Here is a 24,931-nt window from a genome sequence, read left to right on the forward strand (position 1 = left end):
ATTATATATATATATATATATATATATATATATATATATATATGCATTTGTATATGTATATTCCATTTTTTAAAAGAAGAAATGAAGAAAACCAAAAACCTAAATTTTATGGACTTTATTGATTCACTATCCTCCCCACCGAAGGTTTCTCTGAGTAGCCCTGGCTGTCCTGGAACTTTGTAGACCAGGATGGCCTTGAACTTAGAGACTCTCTTGTTTCTGCCTCCTAAGAGCTGGAATTAAATGCATGCATGCACCACTAACACCTGGCTGACACATTAATTTTTAAATTAAGAATGGCTTATTTCTTACTGTGTGTGCATAGATACACATGTGCCACAGAGGACATCTTATGCTGAGATGGTTGTCGCCTTCCATTTTGATATGAGTTCCAGAGATTGAACCAAGGTCATCAAGCTTACATGGCAAAGCTTTAGTTACTGAGCCATTTCACTAACAAATGTACCACATCAATAATAATAGGAAAAAAATGATAGAACTCCCTTTTACATATAAAACTATAATGTTTGTTAAAAAATAGTAACAATTTACGAACTAGATCAAAAAGCAGTCAAAACATGCATAACTTTGTCTATTTACAAAATAAGGTATGCTTTTGAAAAGAAAATAACTTTCCACTAAAATTATCTTCAAAATTTTAATAAGAATTTTATAAATTAAAAATCATATATACATATTTTGGCCTAATACAAATAGCAAAAGTACATTGAGTTGTTAACATAATTAGTTATCAGTGGTGTAAATATACTTCCCCAAAAGACATTATCACCATGTGAATTACAGTAAGCAGAAAACCTCTTTTTAAAAGGCATGTGTACAACAAATAGGAAGAAAGGAAAAGCAAAGTCAATCTAATGTTAACATATAACTAGAAGGTGTCTGCAAATATAATACATGCTTAACCTAAACAGCTTAACGCTCTAGACTGGCCGGGCGGTGGTGGCGCATGCCTTTAACCCCAGCACTCGGGAGGCAGAGGCAGGCGGATTTCTGAGTTCGAGGCCAGCCTGGTCTACAGAGTGAGTTCCAGTACAGCCAGGGCTACACAGAGAAACCCTGTCTCAAAAAACCAAAAAAAACAAAAAACAAAAAACAAAAAAAAACAAAAAACAAAAAAAAAACCCAAAAAACAAAAAACAAAACCACTCTAGACTGTGTCTCTTTCCTCCTTAAAACCTTCAGAAGCATAAACTTCCTAAATTGTGAAATTAGTCAACGTGTGCATTAGGATTCTGTTAATAATCCTCAAGTGAAACATATATTTCCTTTAAGACTCAATGTCTGCATTTAAAATACTACATATGGGAAAGTCAAGGCCCAAGTGTCATGAGGGCCACCAGGTGCACACATATACATACAGGCAAACACTCATACACAAAAATAAAACAAATAATTGTTTTAATATTTTTATGTGTATACATGTTTTGCCTGTGCGCGCGTGTGCGTGTGTGTGTATAGATATAGATATCTATATATACATATACACACGCGCACGCAGACACATATATGGAGAGAGAGAGAAAAAAAAAGTGGGAGAGAGAGAGAGGGAGAGAAAGAGAGAGAAAAAGAGAGGAAGAGAGAATAACCAGAGACAGAGAGGTCAGAGAACAACTTAAAGGATTCAGTTCTCTTTCTACTTTTCTACTATGTGGGTCCAGAGGATCAATCGCAGATTTTCAGGCTTGGTGGGAATTAACTACCTGCTGAGCCATTTTGCTAGACAAGGCCATTAGAACCTCTGAACTGTAGTTACAGATGGTCGTGAGCCACCATGTGGTGCTGGGAACTGACCTTGGGTCCTCTGCAAGAGCAGCCAGAGCCCTTAACCCATTTCTTTAACCCTCTAGCTGATAATTCTTGACACCTATCTCACCTGATTTTAATCTGAGACAAAGTCCTTACAATGAAAATACCAGAATTCTTAAATCTAATGCTTTTCTCCAGTACCACCATTTAAGGGAAAATTAACATCAAAAGGAGACTATACAAATAACATTTATTTGTATTAAAATAAACTGCAAAGGCTGAAGAGATGCCTTTGTAGCCTTTGCAGGCACCATGTAAGTGATGCACCTATGTACATGTAGGCAAAATACCTATACACAGAAAACTGTTTTAAATAAACATAAAAACAAATCAACTTTATTTTTTCTCTTAATTTTTGTTCAATAACTCTGTAATCTCCTTATGAGTAAATTTCACCCACATCTTTGCCCACCGCAGGCAGTAACGATCTCAATCTTGGGACACACAGACATTCCTAAATTAACACTCCCTGAAATAATGACACAGTATAAAACTTTTTAAGGCTCTTCTGTGATTTTATGTGGAAACCCATGTATTCTATATGTTTCTGAACCCTAAATCTTGTTGGTTCATTCAAGATAATAATATAGCAAATGAAAAAAACTCTTGTCTACCTGTCCCTCTTAGGAGATGCTTCATTCCTACTGAAAAGTTGCTACGGTTCATCCCATATGCCCACCTAACTAAAAACTTCAAAGGAAATGCTGCCATCTACTGAATGGCATTATCAACCTCTCTGTAATCCAGCGGCACCTCATTTAATGATACACTGAGAGCAAAGATTGATTGATTTATTTATTTTTTTATTTTTTCGAGACAGGGTTTCTCTGTGTAGCCCTGGCTGTCCTGGAACTCACTCTGTAGACCAGGCTGGCCTCGAACTCAGAAATCTGCCTGCCTCTGCCTCCCGAGTGCTGGGATTAAAGGCGTGCGCCACCACTGCCCAGCTGAGAGCAAAGTTTTAATATTAAGGATGTGCTAAAGAGAAAAAATAACAAAATGAGGCAGACATGTTGACACACCTTTAATCCCAGCACTTGGGAAGCAGAGATGGGCACATGCTCTATGAGTTTAAGGCCAGCCAAGGCTATACAGTAAGATCATATCTCAAAGGACAAAACAAACAAAAATAAGACCTAAACTTTAAGGCACAAAATCACTGTGCATATTAATAGCTGCCGCTGAGAAGAACAACCCTAGAAAACGCCTCTTCCTCTCTGGCTAGAAAACCGTCCTTGTTCAATATTCCTCTCCTGAGCTTCAAAACCAAACCCAGCTGTAAGAGCTACATTTCAACTTAAGGAGAACGCAGTTACTGGACTCTAGTCAATTTATTTCAACTTGTACTTCTTGTCTTTAAAAACTTTTAATTTTGGAGGTATAACATATATATAGAAAACTGTGTAAGAATATATAAGAAACCTTACAAAATCACATACTCATGAAACAAAATATAGAGAATGACTATGGTCACCAGATGTCACCACTCTCCTTATGGGTCCTCCCAGCCATCATTGTAATACCAAGGCAACATTTATTTATTTATTTATTTACTTACTTATTTATTTATTTATTTTTGTTTTTTGAGACAGGGTTTCTCTGTGTAGCCTTGGCTGTCCTGGAACTCACTCTGTAGACTAGGCTTGCCTGGAACTCAGAAATCCGCCTGCCTCTGCCTCCCAAGTGCTGGGATTAAAGGCGTGCGCCACTGGCGGGCGAACCTTTATTTTCAATTGACAGTTTCTGAACTTGAGCTGTATAACCTGTGCTCTTCTGTATTTTTGTGTCACTTAATGCTCCTACAATGACTTGTGCTACTGAATCAGTTAACGGTTTGTGTATTTTTATAACTATATTCTATTATTTTCTTTAAAAATGTTTCTTACTTATTTAATGTGTAAGTGTGTGAGAGTATTACGTATGTGCACTGTGTATATTCAGGAGCCCAGAAAGGTCAGAAGAGGACTCCAGATCCTGACAACTGAGTTATAAGTGGTTGTGAGCTGTCACCTGGGTACTGGGAAACAAATCTGGGTCTCCTACAAGTGCGTAGCCATCCACCTCTCGACCCTCTATGATGGGCTTGAACACAAATGGCTACACTACTCTGGCTACTGTCAGTGCACTTCCGATCATCGACAGCCACCTCACTAACACTGAAGGAATCTTGATAGGAAAATATATGCTTTTCTGTCTCTAGGACACACATCTACTACTACAGTCACTGTGTCACAGGGCACACGTCTAATCAGTGCCCACCAGTTTTCCAAAGTGGCTGCACCTCCTCTGCATGCTCTGACTTGCTTTTCAGCTGCTCTGTTGTATTAGCATGCAGCGTGAGGGTCTTATCAAACGCACATACCCAACTCTAACTTCAACCCTTCAGAACTGTGAGCTAAAGAACCCTTTATAAATTATGGAACCTCAGGTGTTCTATGACAGAAACCGAGTGAGCATTTACTAATTCAGGGACACTATTTCAAAGTACCAATTGTCTGAAGTTAAAGGAATCTGAGGCATCATGATGCAGGCAGAAAGTGCTTAGGGAAAGAGAGGTCAAGGCTGCTGGGATCACCATGTTTTCCGCAGACTCTGGGGTTCCCACCTGGATCTGGAGTCCAGGGATTACTAGAAAGAAGCCCAGTTGGATTCTGGAAAAGCCTGTGTCAATATATCTGAAGTTCCAGTCAAGCCCTCTGAACCCTAACCAGGACCTCTGGCTCCTCAAGAGATAATGCTTTTTTATTGTTTGTGGTTCTGGGGTAGAATTCATGATAGACCAACTAAGCTACATTTCTTTGTTTTATTTAGACACTGTCTATCACCCTGTAGCCCAGGCTGGCCTTAAGTTCCTGGCACCACTCTCCTAAGGGAGGCTCCCACATGCTGGGATTACAGGCAACAGCCACCACGCCATTTGGCTTTTTGAAACATTCTACCTTTGGCTTTTTGAAACAGAATTATATAGTACATAGCTTAGGCTGGCTACCAAAGCATTATATAGCCCAGGCTGGCCTCAACCTAATAATCTTACTGTTTCCACCTCAGTGTGATTTATGTATGTGTGAAATATCACATCTAGTTTATACTTTATTTATTTATTTATTTATTTATTTATTTATTTATTTATTTATTTATTTTTTGGTTTTTTCGAGACAGGGTTTCTCTGTGTACCCCTGGCTGTCCTGGAACTCACTCTGTAGACCAGGCTGGCCTCAAACTCAGAAATCTGCCTGCCTCTGCCTCCCAAGTGCTGGGATTAAAGGCGTGCGCCACCATCTCCCGGCTCACATCTAGTTTAGATGATATGTTTTTCAATACTCAGTAAGTTATTTTAGTTAGAATTCAAGTACATTGTTATGTTCTAACTTCTTTTTTATATGATCATATGGAATGTGTTTAAAATACTCTCTTAAAATCAAGATATTACTGGAATTGAATGGAATTACTATAACTGGAGCCTCTACCCCAGGATTTCTTCTATGTATAGTGACCAAGAGCCTTGTCAATAGAGTAAGAGTGCTGTGCCTAACCTCATCCATGTGCTGAGCAGACCTGGCACAGTCTTATCTCTTCGTGATGTCTCAACCTAAGGGCAAAAAGGAGACAGCTGCCAGAATAGTTTAACACCCATGAATTTAGAGAATTGCTTTACGTCAGTCTAATCATTTTGTAGAGTTATAAACATATCTGCTACAAAAGTGGTGCTATAAGTATATGTCTTTATACAGCTTAGGGTAATAAAACATTGCAGTCCTGGGTCAAAACCTGCCAAGCCAGAACTGATATATATCAGGGCTGCTACGAATTCTTAACAATGTTCTTGCTAATTCCTTTTAAAGGATTCTTGAATAGTTTTTAAAAAAAGATGAGCTGCAACAGTAGCTAACCGCTCCAGAGCTTTAACAACAAGCCCTGCCTGATGAGTACTTACAACCATCACTGTCTGTCACAAAGAAGTAAACGTTTGACTCGAAAAGGCATTTTAAAAAAGAAAAGAATATGTATTTTAAAAGAAGGGTTTTTGAGATTCCAATGGATAGTAAATCCATTCAACATAGAGAGCGAACATAATCAAAATCATTGTCAAGGTACAGGTCAGATTCACTAGGCCAGAGATACACGGCAGTGGTGGCTTTCCCATTTTTCTCTGTTACCATTCACGGGCTTAATAGGACAAACAGAGAGAGGCACTGCATGCTTCAGTGGCCAAATTATGTCATATGATCGACCTGCCTCTCTGTTTAATTACTGGTCTATATGTGTAAGAACAGACAAACCAGCAATGTATTGCCAACAAGGGAAATGGGTATGAGGAAAAGAATTTGAGTTGGCCAATGTAATAGCAACTGCTATACAGAATGATACATTTTACACAGACTCTGACAGTTAGGAGGAAACCAATCACCACCGATAACATAAGGATTTGTTTCTTTTATTTCACTTTCTCCATGGCCTGCTCTATCTCACATGTCTGTGAACTATGCTAGTAAGTGGCTCTCACGTAGTACACTGTCTTCACTGTGAGCAACTGTCTTATAAATTGTCTTGTTTCTCTAACAAGGCCATTAATGCTTTGAGAGATGCTTACGTATTTGACACCCAAGGTCTAGCACACTGCTTTTCAAAACAGCCCATAGTAAATGTTCTACTTATTCTCCTTATTATAGTACACAAATCTTAATAGATGCTAACCTTGGTAGGAGCTCAGATACTAAAGTACAAGGGAAGATCAGAAGATAATTCAAACCCATCTTGAAAAATGTAAGAAAAAAATGAAGTGAAAAAGACTTCATGATTTGAAATCAGTATACACTACAGGAAGCAGGCTGATAAGACTCTGCCACATCTCTTTAGGATCCTTGGACAAGGTTATTTTCTTTCTTCCTCATACATCTTAAAAATTGAGACATTACTCACATATTGTAAAAATAGGACCTCTCTTTTTTTCCTTAGGACCTCTCTTTTTAAAGTTATAGTGAACACATAAAAACTTACCACTGTATATTTTAAAATGCACAATTCACCTGTTAACATTAGGATCAATTAATATCAAACAAAACTTTTTCACCCTCTGCAATTGAAACCATTAAAAAAAATAAAAACAACTCATTCTCTCTCCTCCCAACTGGCACCCACTAGTCTGCTTTCGTTTCTATGGGTTTGATTATTTTAGTTACTTCATGTGAATGGAACCCTGTGGTATTTATTTTACTGTGACTTTTTTTTTTCTCACTTAGTGTAATATCCTCAAAGTTATAGGTCAGATCTTCCTTCTTTCAAAGCTGATTAACAGTCCATGTGGTCACTGCACTGGTGGAGAGTCATCCGTCTGACTAACAGTCCATGTGGTCACTGCACGGGTGGTGACATGCAGGTTACTTTCCTGTGTTTCCCTACCACCTCCTCAATGGCACTTTTACAGCTCACAGTTCTGAACTTTGCTGGACCTCAACTGTTTCCCCATTTCTAAACAGTATGCTTTTTGTAGTACATCTACGAAGCCACTGCTAATTTGAAGGTCATCAATATTTATAACTATTTCTTTTTAAGAGTTTTAAGTTCCACCAGGCAGTGGTGGCGTATGCCTTTAGTCCCAGCACTTGGGAGGCAGAAGCAGGTGGATCTCTGAGTTCAAGGTCAGCCTGGTCTACAGAGTGACTTCCAGGACAGCCAGGGCTACAGAGAAACCCTGCCCCCCCCCAAAAAAAAAAAGAAAAAAAAAGAAAGAACAAGAGTTTTAAGTTCCAACTCTTATATTTAAGATAACGCTCTACTTTCAGTTAGTTTTGCATATTGTGGGGGAGGAGTGAGATATGGTCTTAAATTTTAAATTTTGCAAATGGATATTCAGGTGTCTTTATACCATCTGTTAAAGAGACTACAGTTCCCCCTTTCAAGTAGTTTTGAACTTTTGTCAAATGCCCAATGATTGTAAATGTAAAGATTGACGCCTAGGTTTTCATCTCCAGTCCATTGATCTGTATGGTGTCTTCAGGCACTTCCACAAAGCATTGATTGCTATGCTGAGGCAGGAGGAAAGACAGGACATGGGAAGAGAAATGAATACTTTATCCTGGTGCCTCTTGTCAGCCAACAGTAAAGAAATGCAACACAATTAACATATTTGCTATAAAGAGTGTTAAATTAGGGACAATATTTCTTTTATACAGAAAGAGTTCATATAAGAATGTTTTAACAGGAATGAACCAAGCTTATGGCCTAAGTGTGTATAATCTCCCTCCCCACTAAGCTGTAAACTTACAATTTTCTAGGAGTCTCACAAAAACCATTTACTAAAAGGATACACCATGACCACTTGTGTAACTTTAAAAGCTCCTTGGTCATATCAGATTGTAACCTCACTGCCAGATGGTGGCTCACACCTTTAATCCCAGCATTTAGGAGGCAGAACCAGGTGGATCTCTGAGTTCAAGGTCAGCCTGGTTTACAGAGTGAGTTCCAGGACAGCCAGGGCTACACAGAGAAACCTTGTCTTGGGAAAAACAAAAAACAAAACAAAACAAAAAAAACAAAATTGTAACTCTATTGAAGATACCTCCAGAGATATCCTATAATCTTATTTATTAAAAGTATGTGTGTGAGACACAACCCTTTGAGATGTAACTTGAAAACTGTTAAAAATGGTAGCCATGTATACCCAAGGCACTTAAAAGCAACTTTTCTTTGAGAAATCCACATGCTCGTCAATGTGCCTTATTCTTCCTTGAGTACCTTTCTATGTTTTATAAACTTCAACTCTGCTTGAGTTGTCTGACTTGTCCTGTAATTCTTTTTTGTCTACAAGCCAAGGATTCCGTTTTACTAGAGTTGAGATCCCCTAAAAGACGAAGGGAATTCTATGGCTGCTGCAGGTGACAGCACAGCGCTGTGCCACTGTGTCTCCCCGTCCTTGCCTTTGCTGACAACAGCTTTGAAGTAAGTTATGAAACTAGGAATTAGGAGTCCTTCAGTTTGGTTCTTTGGTAAGACTGTTTAACCATTTGGATGTGTTGAAATACATCATGAGCCTGAGGATTAGCTTGCCAACTTCTGCAAAACCAGCTTCACTCTTGATAAAATAAGAGGCCAGACAAAAAAATAAAAATAAAAGGCTAATTAAGTGGCTCAGTGGGTAAGAGCACTTGCTGTGTCAAGCCTGACGACTTGAGTTCAATCTCTGGAACCCACATGATGCAGAGAGAACAAGCTCTAATTGTCTCTGACCTCCATGAGCATGCCAAACTCTACACACACACATACACACACACACACACACACACACACACACACACGCATAAGTAAACGCAAAAGAGCAAAAACACAAAGGACAAAGGTAGTGTCCTCATAGAAGAGTCTATAGTTTTCAGTCCTAGTAGGATCTGTTAATACCTATCAAACAAAAATCAAAGCACATATAGATGGTAACAGCCCATTGTGCACACGCTCAGTTTACATACTACCAGTAAACAACAAGAACAGAAACAATGTAATTTCTAAGACCAGAAGTAGAGAAAATAGTAGATCTCGCTATGGAAAAAAAAATCATTCTTTTCCCAACAACATAAAACTGACCTTCCTTCAACTCTTCTTCCTTTTTTGCGTTAGGGGTGGAGTAGTGCAGGGGGTCAAGTCCAGGGCTTTGCTAATCAAGTGCTCTACTAATAAGCCATATCCCTTAGCCCCAAAATGACTTATAATAAATGAAAATGCCTTTGTTTACACAAATCATGAAAGAGAAAAAGCATGTACCAGACAATGGATAACTATTATGCTCCAATTACGCTAAGTGTTGGCAATTTAATGGTGAAAATCCCAGATAACCAGATATCCTTTGAGAGCTGTTGGAGTCAGATTGACTCTTCCACACCATGGTAACATTATGGCTTGGATTCTAAGTGTTTTCCCAATACACAAGACGCTTGACCTCCAGTTCCCTGGCACTAACAATGCTAGAGGATCACAACACAGGGCATGTAAGTTCACCAGTGATTTAATACACTGAGAAGTCATAGCTGAAAGGGCTCTTAAGAAGCACGTCTGTAAGGGCATGGCTTTGAAAGATATACATTGTTTCTGGATTCTTCCTGTCTGTCTCAGTCTCTCTGCTTTCTGGTTGCCAGGAGACAAGCAGCTTTCCTTTGCCATGACTTTCCATAACACTTTCTTCCTTTAGGTAAGTTCTCTGGGATGCTATCCTGTAGCAATGAAAAGCTAAAAAAGCAATGTGCAATCTGTATGGAGAAAACAACAGTATTCCCTGCTAGTCTAAGAGCCTTAAGACACTAAAGAAAATGCCTTTTCAGGAGTGGTAACCCAGTTCAGGAAAAAGAAGTCCCAGATACAGGGCAAGTCACCCTCTCACACACACCATTTAGGTTTTCTCTTATCTTGAAAGGGGATCTTACATAGCTGGGCCCAGACTTGGTTTGACTCCACTAAATATTACAGGCTGGCTTAGACTCAGCTCTTGACTTTCAGTCTTTCAAATGCAAGTGCTAGGATTATTGGTATATCCCACCAAGCCAGGGCACAGTTTTCCGTCTTGTTTTTATAGATTTTATTTATTTTATTTTATATTTTATTTATTTTTATTATTTTATTTTATATTATATTATTTTTTATTTTATTTATTTTATTTATTTATTTTATCTATTCTATTCTATTCTATTCTAGTCTAGTCTAGTCTATTCTAGTCTAGTCTAGTCTAGTCTAATTCTATTCTATTCTATTCTATTTTATTTTGGCTTTTCGAGACAGGGTTTCTCTGTGTAGCCCTGGCTGTCCTGGAACTCACTCTGTAGACCAGGCTAGCCTCGAACTCTCGAACTCAGAAATTCGCCTGCCTCTGACTCCCAAGTGCTGGGATTAAAGGCGTGTGCCACCACCGCCCGTTTTCCTTAATACTTGAAAACTGTCAGCTAGAGCCCAACTACTGAAGGCCGAGTGCCTTTGCCATCTATTCACCAGCATCACAAAACGCTAAGCACAAAGCTTGGTAAACAGCCTGGGAAAGGTTCATCTGTGCTCCTACGAAAACGAGATCTTTTACTGGAGATCAGCAGATCTAAATGAAGTCACTTGTCATGCCTTATGGAAGGAGAATTTCAATCCAATTATTTTCCCAGACACGGAACAGGAGCATTTAAATCCTGACAAGGCAAGAGGGTGAGACAAATGTTTGGAGGTCGCACATAAAAGTGAACTAAGAACTGAACGGAAGGGCTGAGAGACAGGTTGGAAGGAGCGGCAGAGGCATGGTACTGGAGGACTAGAACTTGGGTATTTATTAAGCTCTAACACAGGAGCCGCTGACACCATAACCACCATAGAGCTTTTGGTGATAAAACCACTGAAGCTTCATTTGAAGGAAGTTTTTACTTCATGAAGATGTCTCAGGAAATATTGTCCCAAAGCCTTAGTCCTCTTTTCCTCTCCCACTGACCTCCTTTTCCTGGGATCTGTGGAAACGAGCCCTTTTCTGTTTAGTTTTCTTGATGATCTACAGTAGCCCTTCCTAATCTGGCACATAGCTCTCTTGAGTTTAAAGATTTAAGCAAAGTCAAGTTAAAATTTTACTAATAATTCAATGTGTTTTATCAAAGCATTTATTTTTGCGGGAAAACCAGTTTAGTTACCTCTAGTTATAGAATGATTGACTTAAAAGCTCAAATGAGTAACTAACTTTCATCAACCTTGCCTTCTTTTTAGAGGAAAAACTATGTGTTCAGAGTTATCACAAACTCTGGAATTCATAAAGGCATCTCAAAATCCTATGTGGAAAGCATCAAGTTAGTTCTCTAATTTGTCCCAAAAGTTCCAGATGCTCATTTTAAAGGGAGATTTGTGAGTCTTCCATTTAACGAAGATTTATTAGTCATACATATTTCTCAGATGTTGGGAATACTGACAACTTTTTGCTTTGTTCTTCCTAAAAGACCAAATAAGTTACGAGCAGAAGTATTGCACTGGGCCCCAGCATTAAAAATAAAATAAGTATTCATGGCAAATGATTTCCTAAAGTAAGCCAAATACACCTGCAGAAGTACAGTCATTAGTTTCCTTTCAGAGTAAGACAGAGGAATTTAGTAGTTAGGAAACACAGACTAGTGTACAGAATCAGAACGGGGTTCTGTTAAACTAGAGCTATGTATTCGCAAAGCTTAAGCAGCTGATAATTACATCTTACCTATTTTAAGTGCTCATCCAAGTTGCTAGCTCCAGGAAACAGACACTTGTCTGCTTTGTCTTACTCTACAGTCACTCCTCCAGCCATCACCTTAAGAACTCTGCTCTGAATGCTGTCTATAGACCTACTTAATAGATTCACAACATTCTAATGGCACAGGGATGCTCTTAACCTAACTGAATTTGGGGCCAGGGGACAGAAAAGGTCAGGGAGGTCCAAGGTTCAGTAAATTTTCCTATAAAGCATAAAACATTAAATACACTCAGCTTTGAGGTCATATTCACTTTGTGTTTCAAAACCTTCTCTGTCTGACATGTCCCCCAGCTCCTTAAAAAAATGTAGAAGCCATCCTTACTTAGCTCACAGAGAAAACAAAAATCCTTGTAGTTTGTTAACCTTCAGTTCAAAGTGGTGCTGTCCAATACACTAGTTGACTAGTTAGTTGCATGTGGCTACTGAGCTTCTGCTAGTGTGGCTGGGGAGTCTAAAGTTGATTTAATTAATTACTTTGAACAGACACATGTGGCCAGTGGTGACTATTTCAAACAACAGAGGCTTGGAGGCTCTCCAACAACCAGAGAAGCCTAAGAAAAATGCTATACCTACCACTCATGACGGCTTAGACAAAAATAAACAGTAATTATTATTACTAAACTAAGAGCTATACACTATCCTGATATTTAACATTAAGGACAGAAAAAAATAATCAGTCATAGACAAAACAAAATCAGTTTAGACAAAAGGAGACTTTGAGGTATTGAGAGGTTTAAAAGGCTTTAAATTTGAAAGTCCACGCAATGTCCCCAATTTTAACAGACATGAACTTTTCTACTCTTCAACTTGTAAACAGATTCTCTCACTGACGTCATATGCCACTAAAATTAGGTTTGCTCCCCCAAGAAGACAACTGATTTCTCCTATCACTGGCCTGAATCTTCCAGAGTTGGCTCTTTTCACTACACTGCCACCCACTGCCAGGCCCTTAAAGCCTGAAGGAAGCCTAACTCCATGCATTAAGAATTCCCCAAGTTCATTAATGCACCTAAAAGCTTGATTCCTGGGACTTCTGAAGCAGAAAATGAAGGGAAAAAAACATTAATTCAATTTTAAAGAATGTCTCTATAGATGTCTTGGATTGCATCAAAGTTTTTCCTCCTAGCTATTTGGTACCAAACACTTTTCATTTACCAAAGGAAAGAATGGAAAATATACTGCAGGGAGCATAGCAATACATAAATATCTTGCTGATGACACATGACAAGATTCATTCTAATCCCATAAAAGTTTTGCCTTCAGCATTTCCTATTTTAAAACAATCCTAGGTTAAATAATCCTGAAGAAAGGAAAATCACATGAGAAATCAAAGTTTAAACCATACATAGAGCAGAAATCATAAATTCAACCAAACATATTAAGTCAAATTACCTAGTGAGAGTCTTATATTGGTGTATCGACACAATGAAACTCTATGTAGCAACTAAGAACAGTGATGGGGCCTCTATACAAAATATATTTATAACATATATTAATATATACAAATATGTCTGAGATTGTAGGCCAAAAGTCACAACGTGTATATAAATTATCCTATAGCTATGTAATAACAAACATAAACCCGTGATGGCGCACGCCTTTAATCCCAGCACTTGGGAGGCAGAGGCAGGTGGATTTCTGAGTTCGAGGCCAGCCTGGTCTACAGAGTGAGTTCCAGGACAGCCAGGGCTACATAGAGAAACCTGTCTCAAAAAACAAAACAAAACCAAACCAAACAAAACAAAACAAAACCAAAACAAAAAACAACAAAACAAACATAAATCCAAGTATACAATGTGTCTGTGTTTATAGAGAAACTGGGGTGGTAATGGTCGCCTCTGATAAACTCAGCACATAATGTGCTTTTCTTTTGACGTTATATTCTCCCATGCTATCTAAATTTCTTCATATAAAGGGGTTGTATTACTCACAAGTTTGTAATAATATTCCCTTCAGACCCCACAGAGAGCTCTAAACTGGTTCCTTTAAAAGGAGTAAGTGGGTTTTCTTTGCTGTAGCAATGTTGCATAATTTAAATAAAAAGTCAAAGTGATTCTTTTTGTACTTGAAGCCATTATAGCGTTCCAAACATTGCCTTTGTTCATGAATTTCCATATTGGGCAGGAACAAGAGATAAAAAAATCCCACAACAGTATCATGACACTGGAGGGAGGGAGGACACACTTCAACCAGGACTTGGGTAGGACAAGACAATCCACAAGTGCCCACCAGTTCCAGGGCTGGAGAGCTCTCAGGAGAGCCATCACATTTCAATTACCATCACTAACGTTACTTATTATGTGACCGGCTCCAGTCCCGCAGGAAGGCAGCTTGTGATGATAATACCCAGCCTCTGCTTGTAAAACAATTCATTAGGCAAAGCAGAACAGCTGGGGCAGCCACGTGCCACGCTCTCAAAGCACCGCCCCACTGGGACCTCTGGCCCAGATTTCCCTTTTCATGAGGGACAGCTACCACCCCTCTGACAGCTGTAGTGTTCTCCAGGGATCCTTCAGGTTTAATCAGTACTTCCTGCACTGCAGAGGGCCATTTGATTTCTAACATAAACTAATGGCTCTCCTGCTCTCTGCAGGTTACACCAGACATCAGATAAGAGGCTTTAAGGCAGTTTTATCTTGTTCTAAAGCTCAAGAGTTAATGAGGCAGCAAAAGATACTGTCATAGAGCCCCGGTGTAGCTATATTATCCAATAAGCAGACTCTCTCCTAGACAGGTTTAATATGGATCGAGGAGGTAAAGACTGCTGGTTTAATATTGATCCTATTGGGAGGATGAGAATCTTCACCATAAGCAGGACAAAATCATGCACAGTGTGCAGCAGGCAGAACGCTACAAAGAAGGTAAAGAATTGCCTTTAAAAACCAGGAGGAAGATGCTTCCCCCAACCCCTATAAGTAAACAACATAAACTTATTTTGCTTTTTTTTTTTTTTTTTGAGACAGGGTTTCTCTGTATAGTCTTGGCTGTCCTGGAACTCACTCTGCAGACCAGGCTGGCCTCGAACTCAGAAATCCGAACTCAGAAATCCGCCTGCCTCTGCCTCCCAAGTGCTGGGATTAAAGGCTTGCGCCACCACCGACCGGCCTCATTTTGCATTTAAAGCTAAGTTTTTTTTGTTTCTTTTAAATGTTTCTCAGTGAACCTACTTCCATGTGATTTGCTGAAAACTGTTCTTGCTAGCTTTATTGCCAATTAAAAAGTCTATTAAAAAGAGCTTTATATTATAATGTAAAATATTATAGTAAATATTATGAATATTATGTTTTAAAATGATAGCTTTTTAAAAAATGTATCATCTACAAATCACATTTTCTTTTGATAAATGGTGAGAATTGCCTAACTTCTAAATTTCTCATAGACCTACCATAATCATTCAACCAATCATAATACTAAACAAAGCCTCTTGTAAAGAAGGCTATATATGTAAAACACGGTAAAATAAAATCTAGCCCCTGGTTCACTAATCCCTGTTATTGTGTAAAACAAAACATTACCAACTCCCTCTCCCCTTATTTCTTAGAATCTGCTTTGTTAAATATACAGAAATCAGAAAACAAATACTTTTCCTTTTCATGCTAGAAATATCTACCACAGACCTTTTCCCCAGCAATTTAAAAAGTTGAATATTTCTGGAATATCAGCTTATTCCCTAAAAATTAAAATTAATAGAGTTTTTTCCCATTTATTTTCATTTTAAAAGTAGCTAAACCAAACACAAAAAACACTAAAAGCTCCCTTAAAAGGCCTGAGGCCCATCACCGCCCACTTCAGTGTTTTCTAGGGGCTGCATTCAGGTTTTAGGAAACAATTTTCAACATAGTTCTTGACAATCTGAATCTTTCTTACCAAATTCCACCCCCTTCCCCTGTTTGTTTTTTGTTTTGTGTGTGTGTGTGTGTGTGTGTGTGTGTGTGTATGTGTGTGTGAGAGAGAGAGAGACAGAGACAGAGAGACAGAGACACAGAGAGACAGACAAGGTTTCTCTGTAGCCCCAGCTTTCCTGGAACTCACTTTGTAGACCAGGCTGGCCTCGAATTCAAGAAATTCACCTGTCTTTGCCTCCTTTAGCTAGGACTACAAATGTGTGCCACCACTGCCCAGCTGTCTCAACTTACTTTTTTTTTCTTTTTTTGGTTTTTCGAGACAGGGTTTCTCTGTGTAGCCCAGGCTGGCCTTGAACTCAGAAATCTGCCTGCCTCTGCCTCCCAAGTGCTGGGATTAAAGGCTTGCGCCACCACCGCCCGGCTTCAACCCACTTTTTAGTATGTTAAGTTTATTCCCAGTCTGAAGTATACTCATTCCACTGACACCTAAGTGCCTCCAAGTACCATTGAGATTCATCTCTCCTGAGAGTTCCTGAGTTCTTTTCCTCACCATTCCTCTTGAAACATGCAGAACACATGCTCAGAGAATGCACATGCTGTGAGGTGAGCAGGGTGTGAGAAAGGCAAGAGGAAGCAAAGCACAAGGCCAAGTTAAAGATGCTGCTTTACCCAAGGAACAGCAGAGAGCCATGGAGGGCTCTAGAAGGGAATGGGGTCGCCTGTTGATTAGTTTCAGAACTATTCTAGTTGTACAATGTGGTGGATATTGGAGAAAAGATCAATTCTATAGCTAGTTTGTCTAGAAGAGAAGAAGATACAAAATAAAGAGTCCATGATAAAGCTTGCTGTCAAGAAACAAGTTAATAAACTCAGTATTCTGGAGGAAAATGATAGCTACTCGGGTCAGTATGTTTGTTGTGGCAAAAATAGCAACAGTCAAGACAGGTGGAGTTCAAAATCTAGTACAAGACTGCAGTGGCATTTACAAAGAATATTGGATTTAACAGAAACAACAAAAAAACGCTACAGAGTCCCATGAGACCCCCATACCTAGATGAAGAGCTACAGAAAATTAATGACTACTGAGAGAAGGAAGATCAGTCTCCCAAGGGATGGGATCCTGAATGGTTATTCAATACCAAGTGATCACTCCTAAAAGCATACATACAAGCAATACTGAACATACCCAGCAGGTTGTATTTATATGTTTTTAAACACGCACGCGCACGTGCGCGCACACACGCACGCACACACACACACACACACACCCCAATTAATAATAAAAAGCATCACATGAAGAACTCGAAACCATCTCTTCTATCAGTGGTCTGCAGATCAATGCCGCAGCTGAGCTCCATGTCGAGCCTAGCTGCTCTCAGGTGTCATGGAGAAGGCTGCCTGTCCACTTTACAGCTGGAGAGATGTGACTGACCCCTCTCAACCTCTGTATTTGTTAAACTTAACCCAAGGCTATGGAGAAAGCCCATCAGAGAACAGTAGCACTCGCTAGCAATGACATACTTTTTTTAACGTGCTGCTCTTTTAAAAGACATTTCCCTCTGTGTCTAATGCTGACTTTTGACAGAGACATCAACAGAAGCAGAGAATTTTCTCTGCTTTCTTGTGTAGCGATGTACTCCCCATTCCCAACTCAAATGGTATTCTGGTAGGAAATTTTCTTAGTAATACCAAGCATCTTAACCTAAGCAATTACAAAACCCATTTCCATCAGATATATCTAGAACTTGCACCTTCTTCTGACTTGAGCAGGCAGAGAGGTGAAGCTTTCTGTACTTATAATTAGATTGCATAAACTGACAAAGAAACCTGAAAGGTTTGTACCAAATGGATGTCAACTACAGGCACTCACTAAGGAAAACAGCTTTAAGTTCTTAAACGCGATGTGGGTAGTTCCAAGTGGTAACTTGAGACTCTGTTAGTTATTTTTAGATCCCTGTGTTATAGAGGATATAGTAGCCCTACAGTACAGCTTTTCCAAAGAATTAGGTGACATTGTAGTTTCACAAAATTATACTATGAAGGATAATGTTGGTGTGATAGGAAAGGTGTTAAAAACTAAAGGGAGACCGACTCTCCTGTTCTAAAGGAGGTCAAGAATGACTGGAATCAGACACTACGCCCACACACAACAGTTAACCATTGCTGATTAAGAAGAAACTCTATAGACAGGCAAGAAGATCAATGGAATAGAATTGAAGACCCAGAAATGAACCCACACACCTATGGTCACTTGATCTTTGCAAAGGAGCTAAAACTGTCCAGTGGACAAGGACATATGCTCCACTATGTTCATAGCAGCCTTATTTATAATAGCTAGAAGCTGGAAAGAACCCAGATGTTCTTCAACAGAGGAATGGATACAAAACATGTGGTACATTTACACAATGGAGTATTACTCAGCTATTAAAAACAATGAATTCGAGAAATTCTTGGGTAAATGGATGGAACTAGAAAATATCATCCTGAGTGAGGTAACCCAACCACAAAAGAACACACATGGTATTCACTCACTGATAGTTGGATATTAGCCCAGAAGCTTGAAATACCCAAGATTCAACTCACAGACCACATGAAGCTCATGAAGAAGGAAGACCAAGTTGGGGTGCTTTCGGTCTTGCTTAGAAGGAGTAACAAAATACTCAAGGGAGCAAATATGGAGACAAAGTGTGGGACAGAAACTGAAGGAGGGGCCGTCTGGAGACCATTCCACCTGGGTATCCATCCCATGTGCAGTCAAAAAGGTAGACGCTGATGTGGATGTCAGGAAGTGCATGCTGACAGGAGCCTGATATAGCTGTCTCCTCAGAGGTCTGCCAGAGCCTGACATATACAGAGGCGGATGCTCACAGCTACCCACTGAACTGATTGTGGGGTTCCCAATGGAGGAGTTAGAGAGAAGAGTGAATGAGCTGAAAGGGTTTGCGGCCCATGGGGAGAGCAGTAATACCAACCAACCAGATCTCCCAGGGTCTAAACCACCAGCCTGGAGCACATAGAGAGAAACCTCCTGCTGTATATGTAGGGGAGGATGGCCTTGTCGGCATAGGTAGGAGAGGAGATCCTTGGTTCCATGAAGGCTGGATGCCCAGTGTGGGGGAATTCAAGGGTGAGGAGGTCGGAGTGTGTGTGTGTGGGGGTACATCCTCATAGAAGCAGGAGGAGGGGGGCTAGGGTAGGGGGTTCCTGGGTTGGGGGGAATGGGGTAAGGGGATAACATCTGAAATGTAAATAAAATAGCCAATAAAAGATTAAATAAGAAAAGAAGAAATTCTACAGTAAGGCGAAAGGTAAAAATTAAAACTTTCTGATAATTTTTTGGAAACAGTCTTACCATGTATATATATAGTTCAGACTAACCTGGAATCTACTGAGTAGCCTAGGCTGGCCTTGAACTCATGATCCTCCTGAGTACTGAGATTATAGATAAGCTACCACACCCAGCAGCCCCCAGATAATTTCAAATTTCATTTGGACCATTTTTTTAAAAAGTGTATTTTCATCATGGTTTCTGAGAAGAGCCCAATTCTGCATCTCCATTGGTCCTCCCACTCTCAGCTATGGTAGATGGCTGTGGCCAAAAAAGAAGACAATCAGCATAAAGACCTGGAAGGCATGGGGGACTCGCCAAATGACCTCCATACCATGTGGACGGTGGCTGACTAGAACTTGAGTTTATCACACATCTTCTGTTTGTATTTCCACACACTGGCTTTTTAAAGAGCATCACAGGAGGCACAGCCAGCATAAGGAGTTCTGACCTTGAAAGATCTACTTAAATATCAGCTCTACTAGAAGGAAAACATTTGGTCTACAGTTCCACCTATTTAAAGGGAAGTTCTCTTTTCAAGTTTCTTCCCAAACTGCTATTAAAAAAACAAACAAACAGGCAGAGGCAGGTGGATTTCTGAGCTCAACACCAGCCTGGTCTACAGTGAGTTCCAGGACCGCCAGGGCTACACAGAGAAACCCTGTCTTGAAAAAACCAAACCAAACCAAACCAAACCAGACAAACAAACAAAAACCACTAAAGACATTCTAAAAAGCAACCCCCACCACACACACCTTTTTTTTTTTTTTTTCAGACAGTGTCTCATTATACAGCCTTGGCTTGTCTGGAATTTGCTACTTAGGCCAGGCTAGCTCTAACTCAGCAATCTGCCGACCTCTGCCCCCCAAGAGCATGCTGAGATTGAAGGTATGCATCACCACACCATATCAGCCTCTTAAAAGCCTTCTTAAAGGCAGGTAACATTGAGACACTTTCTCTAAGAGTACCTTTCTCATAGTGAATGGCTGTCAGCAAACCACTTTTAGGCAACTGGGAAACAGCTAAGAAGACAAGGCAGAGACAGTCTTCATATTAACTTTAGCTAGAAATGAGTGTTCTGAAAGAGAAACTGCATCTTAGAATGCTAAGAAAAGGAAGATGGTGGAGGATGGGGGACGGCAGGGAAGTTTAGTATCAGCAGTGATAGGAAAGGGAAGGCATCTTAAATGCATTGTTGTGTACAATGAAGTTAGGAAGAAAGGATTCTTCATATTTAATGTCCAATTAATACGGATCTACGTTGTGTCTTCATTTAGGGAATGAACATTACTTGTGCATGTTCCATTCAGCACAGCCTTATCCTAGGCAGTCATCTGACCACACACAAGCAAGTGACCAAGCAAGAGGTGCCAAGGTCTAGCATCAATTCCTAGCAAGCATCCCTACCTAATCTAGCAAGCTAATGCAAATCAAAGCAAACACTTCAGTGTGGCTGTAGTGAAGCCTGTACCTTTCCCAAGAGAGGCCTGTAAAACAGGACAGTCACTGACAGCAGTACAATTACTGACACAGATACAGACTTTATGGACATGTTTATCTCCGCTGTAAATCCACACTCTCTCTCCACTCCGATTCACGAGTCATAAAGAAATTGCAGATAATGAAAAAGTTGGGGAAATTTACAGCATGTCGGAAACCTCAGACAGCCAGAAGAAATTAAAGAGCTGACTAGGGATAAATCACACAGGTACAATTAAAACTTCCCATATACCTCTTCATTTCCAAACTGAGGCACAAGCCAATGGAGCTGATGAAAAGTTGAGGTCATGACTCCTTAGGCTGCAATCGTCTCCTGACTAACTGCACGGTAACAATCAGCTAATTCGCAGGTCATGTGCAAAGGCTGGCTTCTTGCTGCTCTCGATTTCCTCTTCTCTCCACTAGAAGCACCCACAGAGCAATTCTGTCTGTAAACAGGCCAAATTGCAACAGGCAATAAACAGAAAGGTGATGGCCCCCCTTCTGCGCTGTCTCTGAAGGAGCAGGACATCTTTTACCGCCCTAAGCAAGGACTGAGCATTAAAATGAGAAAGTGGAGCTACAATGAGTGAATAAAATTGGAGTTTTCTTGTTCCCCAATAAATAACCATTCTGAAGTTTTCATTTGATCTCTTTTCAACAGTCCAAAGGGGAATTTAAAGGACTGTTATGTTTGATACCAGAATAAGAATTGCTTCTGGTGATACTTGTTTTACAGCAGTTAATGGTTCACAGTTACGTGACCGTCTCTGCATGTGCTGTCTGATGTGATAATTGATGTGCAAGCCTGGTTTCAATAAAGTAAATCAGAAAAAAATCCCAAAGAAGTAATGCCTATTCCTTAAACAACAGGCTTAAGAGACCCCTCCACTAAAGATGTGAAGGGTTGACTTTGGGTCCCTTCATCTTCTAAGCCTTTTGTAAAATTCTGAATGAAGGGAAAAGTAGGATTCTATCTCGGGAACTCTCTCCTCATCTCTCTCTCAACTTAACTAGATGCAATAGTGGCCATTAAAAACATTAGGATCTCCCTGAGAAGATGAAGTAAGAACACAGGCTTTCCTAATTGACTTCTATATAGCGAACAAAAACTAGACTGTCAATGGGGCAGCATACAAGTCAATGCTAAGACTATGCATCTATATAGGATAATTGCCAGCCAAATTAGTGCTAATATGATTTGAATTATTAGTCTTATCAAGAAATAGAGGCTTTAAAAAAAGGTTTGGAGGATGCAACTGGCATGGTTTAGATTTTGCTCCAATATGACCCCTTGATGATTTCAAGTCCATTTTACACTTCAGAGAACCCAAATGTCATTTTCATTTTATATATTAAGATTTTATTCTCTAGAGTAAAAATGGGTCTAAGAAACTTTACTAGTTTCAATCCACACATTCATTTCCAGAAAACCTTAGGTCCTACCTAGTAGATAGATGTCAATTCTATTTATCCGGGAGGTACAAGGCATGGTCTCTGAACTGTTCTTGCTTTTAATGAAAATGAAAAGCACCTTAAGCTGGAAAGTGTCATAAGCATCAAATCAGTATCTAGTATCAACAGCAACTGCTAAACAGAAGCCGTTTTATTTACAAGCTCCAAGAAGCAAGTCACATTTTATCAAATGAGTATTAGAATGAAGCCAAGAAACATAAGTTCTGCTCCTCTGCTGACAGGCAAGGCTACCTTGAATCACAATCAGAAGACCTGGAGTCTAACCATAGATTTACAAATAACTACATGACTCTGAGCAAACTTTCTTATTTGTTTGTTTGTCTGTTTGTTTAGAAATAAGGTTTCACGTACCTCAGGCTGACTTCAAATTCACTGTATAGCATAGGAAGACCTCCAACTTCTGATCCTCCTGCTTCTACCTCCCAAGTGCTAGGACTATAAGCATGTTGCACCACCACTGTTATGTGGTACAAGGGAGCAAACCCAGGGCTATGTGTAACCTAGGCAACATTCTACCAGAGCTCCAGCTCCAGCCTCTACATCGACAAATTTTAAAGTACATTTAATTTGACCTAAGAAAAGATGACTGTTGCAGCATGATTTACATTATCGAGATGCTAAAATTAGATAAATGACCACTGAAATAATCACTCCAATAAAAAGCCAATGGTCATGCCTGCTATTCTGAAGTCTGTTCACAGCATATTAGAACAAGAAAACATGTGAGAGACTAGGAATAGTACAGTAGTGGACATGTAAAAAATACCTATCTGCATAAAAACATGCATGAGTGTATGTGCACACACATCTGTCGTTCTTTCTCTTCTTTTTCCTTTTTTTCCCCCTCTAAGACAGGGTTTCCTCTGTGTAGAACTGGTTGTCCTAGGCTATCAATCTGTAGACCAGGTTGGCCTCAAGAGATTCACCTGCCTCTGCCTCACCGCCTGGCTTATGTCTTTTTTTTTTTTTTTTTTTTTTTTGGTTTTTCGAGACAAGGTTTCTCTGTGTAGCCCTGGCTGGCCTTGAACTCAGAAATCTACCTGCCACTGCCTCCCAAGTGCTGGGATTAAAGGTGTGCGCCACCACTGCCTGGCTTTTTTTTTTTTTTTTTTTTGACGTAAGAATATTTTTTAGGGCTGGAGAGATGGCTCAGCGGTTAAGAGCACTGACTGCTCTTCCAGAGGTCCTGAGTTCAAATCCCAGCAACCACATGGTGGCTCACAGCCATCCGTAATGAGATTGGATGCCCTCTTCTGGTGTGTCTGAAGACAGCTACAGTATATTCATAAATAAAGTAAATAAATAAATCTTTAAAAAAAAAAAGAATATTTTTTAAAAGTGTAATTTCTATATGACACTGAAATTTTGGTTGCCATTCTACATTCAGTATATGCTAATGAACTTCATTTCCTACAACTAAAATCAGCCACAGGAAGGGAAAGTGTGTGATCCAGACAGTAGCTCTCTCATCTTCTCACCAATTCACCAACCTCGATTGTCATCGATTCCAATTTCTCTTCTTATGACAGAGTAATGGAGCCGTACTCTGACCTAAGGCTCTACCCACCCCTTCAAGCCTCTCAAGAAACCTGTATTCTTTCCCTTCACGCATGCATTCTACCTTAGTCATAAGAACTGAAACATTTTGGTGGCTGGAGACATGACTCAACAGTGACAAGTACTGGCTGCTCTTCCAGAGGATCTGGGTTTGACTCCCAGCACCTACAAGGTGGCTCACATCCAAAGACACTTCACCCAAGAAAAAAAAACCACGTCTGCTAAGACACAAACTGAATGTATGTTTGAATTCCATTTGCTAAGTCTTGACAAATGTATTATCACCGCTGAAGTAAGGCAAGACCTTTGAGTCCTCTAGATCATCCTCTGAATCCTGTCATTGTTGCAGTCTCGAGTATTCACAGTTACTGGTCCTGTGGAGTCAGGCGCTATCCCCTCTAGCCCTTCCACACGGCTCTCTTCAGAACAGATAGCTTCCCCATGCAGAGCAGTCCTCAGCTGCCCCCACAAGGTCTCTAATTTATAACTCTCATCTGTCTGCTGTTCTGTCTGTGCAACTCTGGCTCCTCAGCTGCTCCAAAGTCAACTGTTTCTTCAAGACAGGGAGACAGCTGGTGTCTGCCTGGTCCTGACACCACTGACTGGAAATTCTCAAAGCAGTAAGTTCCAACAATCAAAGGGACACTGTCATGTGTTTCCTTATCTCTAGCATTATGGTTTTTCTGTATATTTTGTCACTAAAAACTTTCTCTGACAAGAAAGTGAATCTAGTCAAATATGCCATTTGGCCTTTCCTTTGTGCATGCCACTGGCTAAGATGCTCAAGAGAGAAATCCAGAAGCCATGCTTGACAACTTTCTCCCTCCTCTCTCATAGCAAATCTATCAGGACTTGGCTTTATCCTTTACCTGTCTTAAACTGCGTCTCTCTCTCCACGTCCACTCATAGTTCAGTTCTTGGCTACTGCAATGATATCAGTTACCCTAGTTTCTCTCCTGCCTTCCTCTATCTTAAAAAATTTGAAATTATATTATTATTATTATTATAATATTCTTATTATTAGTACATGATTTGCACATGATAGATGTGTGAGTAGTGCCACAGCACATGTGTAGAAGTCAGAGGACACCTTTGTGAAGTTAATGTCTCTACCTTTCTTTACATGAGTTCCAGGGATTGAACTCAGGTCAACAGGCTTGCCCAGCAAGCACCTTTTCATAGCATCCACTTCCTGCC

General features: G+C 39.9%; 1 protein-coding gene across 5 annotated transcripts in view; it reads right to left on the bottom strand.

Annotated features, from left to right (window-relative positions):
* The window catches only part of Lin52 (lin-52 DREAM MuvB core complex component), an 86,469-nt gene that overhangs the window by 33,427 nt on the left and 28,111 nt on the right, over positions 1 to 24,931 (bottom strand). The window contains exon 6 of one of the 5 annotated variants that reach the window (XM_028771931.1): positions 7,724 to 7,853. The exons of 2 other annotated variants lie outside the window; for them this stretch is intronic. In XM_028771931.1, coding sequence (XP_028627764.1) covers positions 7,782 to 7,853 — 72 coding nt within the window. In that variant the 3' untranslated portion in view covers positions 7,724 to 7,781. Of the gene's footprint in view, positions 1 to 7,723; positions 7,854 to 24,931 lie in introns of those variants that run through there. 2 more of the 5 variants (XM_028771930.1, XM_028771932.1) reach the window with 2 other exon arrangements.

The sequence above is a fragment of the Grammomys surdaster genome, unplaced genomic scaffold, assembly GCF_004785775.1.
Source record: "Grammomys surdaster isolate TR1022 unplaced genomic scaffold, NIH_TR_1.0 210, whole genome shotgun sequence".
Taxonomy (NCBI): domain Eukaryota; kingdom Metazoa; phylum Chordata; class Mammalia; order Rodentia; family Muridae; genus Grammomys; species Grammomys surdaster.